The sequence below is a fragment of the Lithobates pipiens genome, unplaced genomic scaffold, assembly GCF_037356315.1.
Source record: "Lithobates pipiens isolate NorthernLeopardFrog02 unplaced genomic scaffold, aLitPip1_a1.2 Scaffold_22, whole genome shotgun sequence".
Classification (NCBI taxonomy): Eukaryota; Metazoa; Chordata; class Amphibia; order Anura; family Ranidae; genus Lithobates; species Lithobates pipiens.
Genome location: NW_027507784.1, coordinates 129,176,049 through 129,189,535, shown reverse-complemented (window position 1 = coordinate 129,189,535; position 13,487 = coordinate 129,176,049). Strand labels below are relative to the sequence as shown.

At 45.4% G+C, this 13,487-nt stretch overlaps 1 protein-coding gene across 5 annotated transcripts in view; it reads right to left on the bottom strand.

Annotated features, from left to right (window-relative positions):
* Positions 1-12,773, bottom strand: part of UBE2F (ubiquitin conjugating enzyme E2 F (putative)) — a 396,663-nt gene extending 383,890 nt beyond the window's left edge. The window contains exons 1-2 of one of the 5 annotated variants that reach the window (XM_077448309.1): positions 12,607-12,773; positions 7,040-7,173 (exon numbers count right to left, since the gene is read on the bottom strand). In XM_077448309.1, the coding sequence (XP_077304435.1) occupies positions 7,040-7,157 (118 nt within the window). In that variant the 5' untranslated portion in view covers positions 7,158-7,173; positions 12,607-12,773. Of the gene's footprint in view, positions 1-7,039; positions 7,174-12,592 lie in introns of all 5 variants that reach the window. The other 4 variants (XM_077448308.1, XM_077448307.1, XM_077448306.1 and 1 more) reach the window with 4 other exon arrangements.
* Between the last annotated feature and the right edge of the window lie 714 nt (positions 12,774-13,487).

Sequence of the window (13,487 nt, the reverse complement as noted above, 5' to 3'; positions counted from 1 at the left end):
AAAAACAAAAAAAAAAAAAACAAACACACACAAACTAGCTTTGAATTTACAGGAGCTCCAGAAAACATTCAAGCTTTTTAATCTGCTCTATAAATTTAAGGTAAATACAGAAATAAACAGGCCAAGGATGAACAAATTTCAACATGCAATATTAAAGAAGTCTTACACTAGGGAAGCAGCAACACAATGTCACAAGCTATTCTACAGTGTTGTATATTTTTGTTGCAAAGATGTTAAGTGGATACTTCTGAGCGGGGTCATCCACTCACACGAGGAAACTGGAGCCAGATACACTTTAACGTTAATAATTCAACTTTCCATAAACAAGAGAAGCTTGAAGCCTTTACGGAAGACATGAACACCACATTTTCCAAGGAAACTGTTTTTAATGTATGTAATACGGAGCTGCCAATGCAAAGTGATAAAAATGCCCAACAACCCGCTGCAATCAGATCACAAATCACTTACAGAAAATTGTGTACGTTGATTTAAATAATAGGTCATGAACATTAGCCTAACAGAAAGTGCAAAGAGCAATGATGGCATAATAAAACAACTTTTCTACTGTCAAGACAATAAAAGGTAACATGAAAATAGTTACTATGCATTGTATTACAACGCATTCTTCAGTTGGTAACACCTACTCAGCTTTATGAGCTTTTATTACCTGCAAGCATTGAAGAAAATATTATTTGGGTTTAGAGTGATTAATGGGGGTGAGGGGTCCACCTCTTGAACATGAGATGATCATTTAGAACAGCAGTTTTCAAAAACGTATTAACTACTTGCTTACTGGGTACTTTTACCCCCTTCCTTCCCAGGCCAATTTTCAGCTTTCTGCGCTGTCACATTTTGAGGCTCGGTTCACACAGGGGCGACTGCGATCCGACTTCAGGTCGCCCCTAGTTGCCTCAGGTCGGACAACATTTAAAAATCAATGTAAGTGAATGAGAGCCGTCTTAATGCACGCTACTGAAGTCGCCTCCGACTTCAAAAGAAGTTCCTGTACTACTTCAATCCGACTTGTACCCATTGATTTCAATGGAGGTCGCCTCCAAGTCGGATCTCTGTCTATACGGAGGAGACTGACAGAATTATTAGCTCTGAAGGGGGAACTCCACGCCAAATTTCTGAAAAAAATTTGGCGTGGGTTCCCCCTCCGAGAGCATACCAGGCCCTTAGGTCTGGTATGGATTCCAAGGGGAACCCCCTACGCCGAAAAAACGGCGTGGGGGTCCCCCCCCAGATCCACACCAGACCCTTATCCGAGCACGCTATCCGCCGGCCAGGAAAGGGGGTGGGGACGAGCGGGCGCCCCCCCCTCCTGAGCCGTTCCAGGCCGCATGCCCTCAACATGGGGGGGTGCCTTGGGGGAGGGGGGGCGTGAATGGGTAGGGGTACATTGTACCCCATACTCATTCACATAGGGTGGGGGGCCGGTATCTGGGGGCCCCCTTATTAAAGGGGGCTCCCGGATTCCGATAAGCCCCCCGCCCGCAGACCCCGACAACCAACGGCCAGGGTTGTCAGGAAGAGGCCCTTGTCCTCATCAACATGGGGACAAGGTGCTTTGGGGTGAGGAGGCGGGCGTGCGATACCAAGGCACCCCCCCATGTTGAGGGCACGCGGCCTGGTACGGCTCAGGAGGGGGGGGGAGCGCCCGCTCGTCCCCACCCCCTTTCCTGGCCGGCCGGGTAGCGTGCTCGGATAAGGGTCTGGTGTGGATCTGGGGGGGACCCCCATGCCGTTTTTTCGGCGTAGGGGGGTTCCCCTTGGAATCCATACCAGACCTAAGGGCCTGGTATGCTCTCGGAGGGGGAACCCACACCAAATTTTTTTCAGAAAGAGTTCCCCCTTCAGAGCTCATTCTCCGATTGGCCACGGCAAAAGTCGCCTGGCCTGGGGCGACTTGTAAGTCGCCCCAGGTCGTGTCTAAAAGTCGCGTTCAAGTCGTCTCCAAGTTGCCTCACAAAGTCGTCCTGAAGTCGTGTCGACCCTGTGTGAACCGAGCCTTAATGAGAATAGCGTGCTTATGCAACACTGTAACCATATGATATTTTTACCTTTTTTTTTTTCACACAAATAGAGCTTTAAGGCTCGGTTCACACAGGGGCAACACGACTTTTGGAGGCGACATGGACGCGACTTGGACGCAACTTACAAGACTACTTTAAGTCGCCCCAGGCCAGGCGACTTGCCTTGGCCAATCAGAGAATGAGCTCTCAGGAGGGAACTCCTTTTGAGAGCTGATAATTCTCTGAGAGTCGCCTCTGTATAGACGGAGATCCGACTTGGAGGCAATCTCCATTGAAATCAATGGGTACCAGTCGCCTACAAGTCGGATTGAAGTAGTACAGGAACCTTTTCTGAAGTCGGAGCGACTTCAGTAGTGTGCATTAAGACAGCTCTCATTCACTTACATTGATTTCTACATGTTGTGCGACCTGAGGTGACTTGGGGCGACTTGAAGTCGGATCTGAGTCGCCCCTGTGTGAACCGGCTCTTAGTGGCATCTAATCACCCCTTTCATACAAACATGTTTTATAGTTTGTTATAAAATTTTGCAAACAGGTAATTTTTCTCCTTCACTGATGTGCACTGATGAGGCTTGCACTGATGGACACTGTTGGGACTGCACTGATAATCAGGCAGCACGGTCACGGGAGGACATCCATAGACACCCTCCTGGCAAAGTAAGCCCGTGCTGTAGCCATCTTTTGGTTTATAGCACAGGCAGGAAGGGGTAAAATAAAAAAAGTGACATATCAAGAAAAGAATGCACTCGCAAAAAATCTCTCCAGTGGTATACTTAAAGGGCAACTCCACTATTGTGAGGAAAAGATCGCAAATAAAATAAAAAATATATAGCATATAAAATTGCAACACAAGCCATATTGTAATTGAATGTTATTAAAAACGACCTTTCCTTTTCAATCTTCAGTGCAGTAATTCTGTGTAAAATAAAATGTAATATGGCAATCTGGAGGCATTCTGTACACAGATGGTGCACAGAAGGTCGTGAAGACACTACAGTGGGAGGGGTCCACTGGATACCACTGGAGAGATTTTTGCAAGTGCATTCTTTTCTTGATTTGTCTTTTTTTTTTTTTTTACACCTTCCTGCCTGTGCTATAGCCAAAAGATGGCTACAGCACGGGCTTACTTTGCCAGGAGGGCATCTATGGACATCCTTCCATGACCGTGCTGCCCGATTATCAGTGCAGTCCCAACAGTGTCCACCATTGCCTTATCAGTGCTGCCCATCAGTAAAGCCTCATCAGCACACATCAGTGAAGGAGAAAAATTACCCGTTTACAGTGGGAGGGCTGATATAAAGGGGGCAGAGAACACTACTGTGGGGAGGATTATGTAAAAAAGAGGGCAGGGAATGCTACTGGGGGTGGGGGCACAGGACACTACAGTACTGTGGGGCGTGATGTGAAGGGCACTACTGTGACACACTATTTTATACTTCATGTTTTTGTTTATTGGGGGCTTATTTTCATTATAGGGGGGTGAGGGTTTGTGCATGGAGGGCGAGTTCAGAGGGTGGTGATAAATGGGGAATACTCGGAATGGTCAGGGGTGGGTAGTGGGGTCCTCCAGGGTTCTGTGCTGGGACCAATCCTGTTTAATTTGTTCATAAACGACCTGGAGCATGGGGTAAACAGTTTAATCTCTGTATTTGCGAGCGATACCAAGCTAAGCAGGGCAATAACTTCTCCGCAGGATGTGGAAACCTTGCAAAAAGATCTGAACAAATTAATGGGGTGGGCAACTACATGGTAAATGAGGTTCAATGTAGAAAAATGTAAAATAATGCATTTGGTTGGCAAAAATATGAATGCAATCTATACACTGGGGGGAGAACCTCTGGGGGAATCTAGGATGGAAAAGGACCTGGGGGTCCTAGTAGATGATAGGCTCAGCAATGGCATGCAATGCCAAGGTGCTGCTAACAAAGCAAACAGAATATTGGCATGAATTAAAAGGGGGATAAAACGATAATTCTCCCGCTCTACAAGACTCTGGTCCGGCCACATCTAGAGTATGCTGTCCAGTTCTGGGCACCAGTCCTCAGGAAGGATGTACTGGAAAAGCAGCGAATACAAAGAAGGGCACCAAAGCTAATAAAAGGGTCTGGAAGATATTAGTTATGAGGAAAGGTTGCAAGCAATGAACTTATTCTCTTTGGAGAAGAGCCGCTTGAGAGGGGATATGATATAAATTTACAAATATCATACTGGTGACGTCACAATAGAGATAGAACTTTTTCGCGGAAGGGAGTTTAACAAAACTCGTGGCCACTCATTAAAATTAGAAGAAAAGAGGGTTAACCTTAAACCAGGGGTGTCCAAACTTTTTTCAAAGAGGGCCGGATTTCATGAAGTGAACATGCATGAGGGCCGACCATTTTGCCTGACTTTTTTTGAACCGTTAAAAAGAAATGCAAATTAAATTTTTAACCAAAGTTTATTGCAAACGGCATACTTTTCATTTCGTCACATGGATGACAAATCTACACAGGTGTTAAATCACTCTGCCTTTCATATATGACACCCCCAGATCCGTCCACATATCGCAGTGCGATCTGCACACTCACACAGGAATCGGATCGCATGGTGTGAACACCCATGCGATCCGATTCTGCTGCGGACCAAAAAAAAGGGTCCCGTGCGAGTTTGCTGCGGGAGCGATGCGAATTCAGCCATACTATCTGTATGGCTGAACTCGCATCGCTACGGAGATCGGATGTGATTTGCGCAGCAGTGTGAACCCAGCCTTATTCTCTCTCTCTCTCTCTCTCTCTCTCTCTAATATTCTCTCTCTTTAATATTTTCCCTCTTTAATATTCTCTCTCTTTAATATTTTCCCTCTTTAATATTTTCCCTCTTTAATATTTTCCCTCTTTAATATTTTCCCTCTTTAATATTTTCCCTCTTTAATATTCTCCCTCTTTAATATTCTCCCTCTTTAATATTCTCCCTCTTTAATTCTCTTTAATTCTCTTTATCGGTAATTATCTTTACCTTTTTTCTCCTCTGTTCTGGCTTTCAGGCAGCTGACAGCGCGCGGCGCCGCAAACAATCTGCGCCGCCAATCACAGGCACTGAGAGATCTGCAGCTGCTGCAGGGACAGCTCAGTGTCTGCTATTGGCGGCGTGTGCTGTCAGCTTCCCGGAGGCCTTGGACCGCCCCCAGCATCTGACCGTCAGTGGGAGGCGGGGATGAGAGGCGGGGTGAGAGGCACTAGCAGCCAATCATCGCCACCAATCCCCGCCGGAATCACAGGCTCCGGACCTGCCGCACACGCCTCAGCTTGTTAGAGAGGCGCTTGGGGTGTGCGGAGCCAGGTGGGCCATAATGCAGGAGAGGCTGGGGGCAAGGTGGGGGCCATACAAAACCGGACCGCGGGCCGCAAATGGCCCGCGGGCCGGACTTTGGACATGACTGCCTTAAACTATGTAGAGGGTTCTTTACTGTAAGAGCGGCAAGGATGTGCAATTCCCTTCCACAGGCGGTGGTCTCAGCGTATAGCATAGATAGTTTCAAGAAACTATTAGATAAGCACCTAAACGACCACAAAATATAGGGATATTAAAAGGTAATACTGACATATAATCACACACATAAGTTGGACTTGATGGACTTGTGTCTTTTTTCAATCTCACCTACTATGTAACACAATGCTAGGATTCTAAAGCATATAGCAAGCTGAAGACAACAGATATACATGTAAAACTTATGTAGGGAGATTTGTTTCATCCCTGTGTATCATGAGGCTTTTCACGTCAATGGGTATAGGAGAAGGTTTTCATCCACTTTAATATGTCCTGTTTAAAATGACACTTAAAATTGTAATTCTAGTATAAAGCATTTCAATTATGTACAAATAAAATAAATGATTTTTTTTTTCAATGTTACACCTCATTACTGTGACACTAAAAATAACTTAATGAACAAAAAAGGAAAAAAAGAACAAATGGAAAAAAAAAAAGATGGCTGGAGTGGTGTTGGTTGCAGAAAAGAAAATCACTTGATTCCAAAACCACTTGAATCCCTCCTGCAGAGGCATAGTGTTCTACAAGCTGGGTGGGGCATACGTCTCTGCGGGGAGAACTCCGTGCCAGCGGCTATAATAGCTACTAGCAATAATCGCATGTAAAATTCAACATGATGGTTGTACCTGCGTTAATTTATCGATCCGCTTGGGAACATTCAGTCCCTACTAAACTGGCTGAGAATTGAACAGTTTATGGCCAGCTTTAATTGGGGCTGATTATGGAAAAGGTTAATAAGGGGTTGAATAGAAACTAACTGTAAATCAATGCCCCCAAACTTGTCAGGTTGCTGTAAAGTGGAACTGTTCTGCTGTAAGAAAGAGCGAGCAGGAAGGCTTTGATTGCAGAAGAGCTATGCAATGTTTCTTCTGCAATAAAAATGCCCAACCTGTCTGCTCACTGTCTTCTCCAGAACTGCAAACTGAGCTGCTCATGCGCCTTTCAGCTTCCAGCATCAAAACAGTTCTCTGAGTGTCTGGAAGAGAGCCTCCTATGCATGCCAATGAAGAGGCCGGAGTGAGACTGTTAGGCGAGTATTCACCCTTCAGTTTGGCTTTAAACGGACATCATATGCAAACCAAATCTGTGGAAGGGATGAAGACTTGGACATACTACTGTACACACCCTATGTACTTCGATTAGGGTTTTTTTGGGGTGTTAACCCATCCAATGTCCACAAATTGTTACGGCTTGGATAGGCTGAGGTTAGTCTAAACATTAATAAGGTTTTTTGGGGGTTTTTTCATGTCTGTCCCTTAGAACAGTAAGGACAAAAAGACAAAAATAAATCTTTAGCACTCAGAAATGGAAGTTTGTGGTGAGCAACAAAAACTTGACAAAAGTAATCGCCCACACGGCTAGAATTTGTTTTTGCAATTTTTTTGAGCCATGACGTTGAACACATTATGAGAGAAAACCAATTTAATTTCAGGAAAACAGTATTTCACAAAAAAAAAAAAAAACACAATAATTGATACCTTTTACAAGCAATCTATCACGGACGGACACTCTACGAGAAGAGTCCGTGGATGTATTGGAAGCTCTGCTTCCTTTCACCCCATCATCCCGCTTCAGCTTGCTTGCCAGTGTCAACATCCCGCTTAATTTGAACCTGTAATAGAAAAGAGAAGCAAGTTAAAAAGACTACTTAATACAGCACTGTCCAAAAGGTGAGCATTTAAAAGGAATGGGCAGTAAATTTATATTTTCTTTATTACTGTTATCAGCAACTGGATACCAGATGCACAAAAAGCAACCTAAAGGACTGGCACCACCTAGTGCCTAAACTCCACCACCACTGCTAGAAAGCCGAGTTATAATGCTTACACTATACTACAGCCCTCCTCAATCAAGGATCCGTAGAGCCCTAAAGTTTCTTCAAAAGTTGCTAGGAGATTCTTGAGAAACTTATACCTCTCAGATGAGTAACTATTTAGGGTAGCTAGGGATAGACCGATATTGTATTTTCAGTGCCGATACAAAGTCGATATTTCGGCCACCTCTCAGGCCAATATTCTGTACATTTAACATTTTTATTTTTACACTGTTCTTATACTTTTTTTTTTTTAATCACTGTTATTTTCGTCACAAGGAATGTAAACATCCCTTGCGACAGTAATAGGCAGCAGCAGGTACTCTTTATGGAGGGATCGGGAGTCTAAAAGACCCCAAACCACACTTAAAAGTATTCAAAACGTCAAGATCTGCATTTGTGAATACAATGGTACCTTGGATTACTAGCATAATTCATTACAGAAGAATGCTTGTAAGCCAAAGCACTCATATCAAAGCAAGTTTCCCCATAGAAGTCAACAGAAACTCAGATAATTCATTCCACAGTGACTTCTATTGTATGCAGTACCACATGTGGCCAGAGGTGGGGGAGGGGGCGTATGAGACACTCAGAAACTGAGTGTATATGAGTGGCTCCGAATGTCACCGGCGTCCCCGCAGACCTCTGGCCAAATGCGGAACTGCACATCACAGAGGCTTGAATCCTGCTTGTTTTTCAAGACAACGCTCGCAAAGCGAGTCAGGATTTAAGATGCCAGTAATCAGGGTAGTGATGTCATGGGGGGTTCACATAATCTGTTGGCTGCAGCCACAGGGATTGTGTGTAAAATTGACAGGCAGACCAGACCAGACCAGACCAGACCAGACCACACACACTACCAGCATGCCCTACCATATTTTCCAGGCTCAGCTTGCCCACTTAAGGGCCCAAAACCGACATGACAGGTGCCAGCAAGTGGAAAGGAAGAAGAGCAGACACGTCCGCTCTCCTCTGTCTTGCTGTGATCTGGAAAGCGTCATCTATGATGTCCCTTTTGGGTCAGCCTCTGGCTAGCATACCCAGGAATCACTGTTTTGCAATGCGATCAGTATTGCAATACATTCAATGGAGCTAAGAGGAGACACATGCAAAAGATCTTGCATGTCTCATTAAGACCCCTTTCACACTGAGACAGTTTTCAGGCATTTTAGCACTAGAAGTAGCACCTGTAAAGCACCTGAAAACTGCCTCTCATGCCTCCCGAGTGCTTTCACATTGGGGCGGTGCGCTTGTGGGACGTTAGAAAAAGTCCGGCAAGCAACATCTTTGGGGTGGATCCGAACACCGATCGGTCACCTCCCCCCACAGTCAGAATCACTCCCTAGGTAACACATTTAACCCCTTGATCACCCCTAGTGTTAACCCCTTCCCTGCCAATGACATTTATACAGTAATCAGTGCATTCTTATAGGACTAATCGCTGTATAGTTGTCAATGATCCCAAAATAGTGTCAAGTGTCTGATCTGTCCACCGCAATATCACAGTCCTGGCAAAAATCGCAGATCGCCGCCATTACTAGTAAAAAAAAATGCCATAAATCCCCCAAAAATATGTAGAAGAATATATAATCGGCCTAAACCGAGTAAAACTTTTTTTTTTTTTTTTTTTTTTTTTTTTTTTTTAATTGGGATATTTTTCTAGGAAAAAGTCAAAAATAGTGTTTTTTTCCAAAAATTGTAGCTCTTTTTTTGTTTATAGCACAAAAAACAAAAAACATAGAGGTGATCAAATACCACCAAAAGAAAGCTCTATTTGTGGGGGAAAAAAAATTTATCAAAATGTTCATATGGGTACAGTGGGACCACGAAAATGTCAAACTGACAGCTGAAAATTGGCCTGGGCAGGAAGGGGGTGAAAATGCTGTGTATTGAAGTGGTTAAAAAGCAGTAAAGCGCTATCAAAACGAGCGGTGCTTTACCGCTAACCCCAGTGTGAAAGGGGTCTAAAGAGAACCCGTTACCCAAGAATCATCACAGAGCACAAAATATCCCCTATGTAATGAAAAAAAAAAAAGTTGGAGTAAAAATTTTTTGCACAAAGTTACACCCAAGCACATAAAATTTCCCCCCACATCAATTTTGCAGAGGCTGGGTTCACACTAGAACACATAGCGGCTCCCAGCAGGAGTCTGGTGCGTCTCCATTCACAGTTTCAGGTCTGATTTCAGCACAAATCTTTGGCTGAATTCGGACTTGAAACAGACCAAAAGACACACAGGGCTTCTGTGCGAATTACAGGAGAGATGCGTGAACCCTCTTCATAGAGAGCTGGTCACTCTCCTCCTATACGAATTAGATGCGGAGAAACCTACACCCAATTCCGCATAGGTACGAACCCGGCCTGAAACGCACATGAAAACTAAAGTACAGATGTCCTTGATGACGCCCTGGAGGAGGGGTGAAACGCACTGATGCCTGGTTTTACTATCACTGACGCCATTTCCGCACTACGTGGAACACACCCCAGCCCGCGGCGAACCTGGATGAGTTCATTCTCTGTCTCATGCCTGTTTTATCAGCAATCTCAAAATTGACAACAGTACTGTTCACTAAGAGATTTTTATTGTTTATATCAAGCGTGGTGGTTATTTTGGTCACCCCCAAGATCCTTCATGTTTTGAGATCCTACTGAGGAGTGCCAGTATTCCATGTTTAAACACCAGATCACAGCGTGTTTGACCCCCAGACTGCAAAGCTGAGGGTCTATTGCTTCTGGTGAGTGGAGCTACAAGAGGGGAGTGTGGCACACGGCACAGTCAATTTCTATGAAGCACCTCAGCACTTTCCATTTATTTGGAGCACTTCAGCACATTGCAAGATACTGTATATGAAGCACTTATCTATTTGGAGCACTTCAGCACGTTGAAAGAGATTGCATTTCACTTTGACAATTCTAATTTGTTGTCGTTTATCATATTATATCACAACTGCAAGCTGTTATATAAAAGAAAACAGCTCAAAGAAAATACTTGTTCTCTATGTGCCCTGTTCACATCACAACACTGGTCTCATGTACAGATATTTCTGTGCACGTGTATGCAGTTTTCTACACTTAACGCGGCGCTCCACCCAAAAGGGGAAGCTCTGCTTGTTTCAACAGTCCCCCCCTCCCCCCACTGCCACATTTGGAACTTCTTGGAGGGGTAGCAGGTACCTGGTTATGGCAGGTACCCGATCCCACTGCCAGGTAAGAATGCCACGACAATCTCCAAGTATTTACGGTTGCCTTCTCGAACACACACAGGTCCCAGAAGACTGCGGGACCATTCAGAAAGTGCAGCATAACTCACGAATGTGCAGTAGGAAACCTGCTGAAGCCTAAAGGCTTCACTGCTGGTTTCCCTTAGTGAAGATGCCGGCCCCTGAATCCAAAGCTGACAAAAGAATTGGTGCCAACATTGCTGGATCCCTGGACAGGTAAGTGTCCTTATAGTAAAAGTCAACAGCTACGGTATTTTTTATTTTTTATTTTTTTGCCCAGACTGGAGCTTCTCTGACGCCACACCAACATTGTGGTGTGAACAAGGCACATAACTGAAGCACATGAAAAATGTTAACGTTCATAAAACTCACTGAAACAAGTAAACTCACATCTCTGCAAGTGAAATCTGAGCAGGTTTAATGCACGTTGTTGTGAATGAGGCTCTAAAGCGGAAGCAATCCCATTGATTTAATGGTTTCTGAAAACAGTTACATTCCCTGCATGCTGGGGATGGAACTGTCACATTTGCTTGTGCTGTCAACCAAACTGTCAAACCATCCAATTGCTGGTGTCATAACCGATCACATGTGCAGTACAATGGCAGTTAAAGAATTGAGATGTAAGGATGGGCTCAGGCGTGTTCGCAGCTCCACATGCCTGAGCCTGCCAGGAAGCTCACACTGCGCAGCGCTAATCACAGGCAGCGAGACGTTTCCTGATTTGTGCAGCCGCAGGGAAATATCTCGCTGCCTGCGATTAGTGCTGCGCAGTGTGAGCTTCTTGGCGGACTCAGGCATGTGGAGCTGCGAACACGCCTGAGCCCATCCTTATTGAAAAACACTGGTTTATGAGATATTCAGAGTGCATGCAGCCGATGACCTCACCGGTGCATACGCTCTGTAGGTCCGGCTTGGGGCTAGTTTACACTTGCTTCAAAACATGGCTTCGGACACGCTTTGTTAAAGCTCTCTGAAATCCAAAGCTCCACTAAATAAAACGGTTAGCTTACAGTCCTACTTACACTTGCTTTTGCTTGGGGCTTCAAGCAAGCTTTGCCATAGACTTCGATGGAGGTTTTGAAGATGCTCTGAAGCACCACTGAAGCTACATGGGGTATCATTTATAAAGTGAAGCCAAAGCAAAAGCAAGGTGTAAATAGGACTGTAAGCTAATCATTTTATTTAGTGACAGGAGCTTTGACTGGTGTTCAGAGAGCTTTAGCAAAGCGTGTCCGAAGCCTTAGCACGTGTAAATGAGCCCTTACTATGACGAGCCTTCAAAGCCCTTGCTGTAAACTGTGGCGTATGTGCGGGAGTGACGTCATCGCGCTCCAGTCACTCATGTAGCCACAAACCCAGAAAGAAGGCCGGGGGAAGATGTCAGCAGTGACAGCGCAGCACTGGAGGGCTTCGTTCTACGGTTCTGCGATGTATACTGCACATTGTAACATTGCCTTGCAGGAATTTATTTTAACTACCTGCAGTTTACTACTGCTTTAAATTGATGGGTTTAGTGGCACTTAAAAATGAATCTTACAGCGTCAGGCGTATGAACAAGCCCTAAAGATCCTCTCACATGTTCACGTTCTGCGTGTTCCCAGAATGCGCGTCATCAATCGTTATCAGCATCACAAACGCAGCAAAGAGATGTGCGTTTTGCCACACACACAAAAACGCAAAACCCGCGCAATCCAGAACGCAGCAAAAAGTCTCAGCTACTTTGTCGCCTGTAGGGCAGCCCTATCAATGCGTTTCCCACAAATAATCGCACACATGAATGTGGTCATACATTATTATTAATGATCGCCATTCTATAAATCAGGGACAGGCAGACGTGGTCCCCACAGAGCAGGGACAGGAGGGGGTATGGACAGGTGTATAGACAGGACACACAGGAGAGGAGAACATTCCATGTACAGCTCCTCCACCCACCGAATTCTACCATACACAACAGCTGAACACTGCGAGCTGTGCGCTCTCCTAACATTCTACGCACACTCCGTCACCTGCCTCGGCGGCTCCCAGCTCCGGGTCACACCTCCCGGCAATGTCACACTTCCCTGTCCCAACACAGCCAGCTACAGTCTCCAGGAAGCCGGCCCGTTGCTCACTGGTGCTGCATGGACGCCATCTTCTTTCCCACAGTGCTCAGCGGCCCGGCGTACCAGCGCACGGAAGGTCGTCAGGCAACGGCACACAGATACGGCCATATTGGATGTGGCAAATTAAAATATAAAAGCTCGATACCTGTTGGTCATACAGGGGTATAGACTGCCTTAGTAGGAGCACGACCCCTGCTGGTCATACAGAGGTATAGACTGACTTAGGAGTCCGACCCTGCTGGTCATACAGGGGTATAGACTGCCTTAGTAGGAGCCCGACCCCTGCTGGTCATACAGGGGTATAGACTGCCTTAGTAGGAGCATGACCCCTGCTGGTCATTCAGGTGTAGCACTAACCCCCAAAGGAGCTGCTGGTTAGTTTTGGGCTTACCGTTACCCCGTTTTCCTTGTACATCTAGGGTTTCCCATGGTAGATGGCCAAGTAACTTAGAGACTGAAAAACAATCCACTTGAATGGATTTTATTTGCAATAAACTTGGACAATAAAAAAAGTCTCTTGAATTGGGATCAGAGGGTTGGAAAGGAAATTTCAGGTACTCTTATGCCCCGTACACACGAGAGGGATTAAGTCTGACAGACCTCCAAAGGAGTTCCGCCGGAGTTCCGCCGGAGTTCCGACGGAGTTCTGGCGGACTTTTCGACCGAACGGACTTGACCACACACCATCACACCAAACTCCGACGGAGTCGAACGTGATGACGTACGACTGGATTCGACGTAGGAAGTTCCTAGACAGTAGCCAATAGCTGCCCTAGCGTCGGTTTTAGT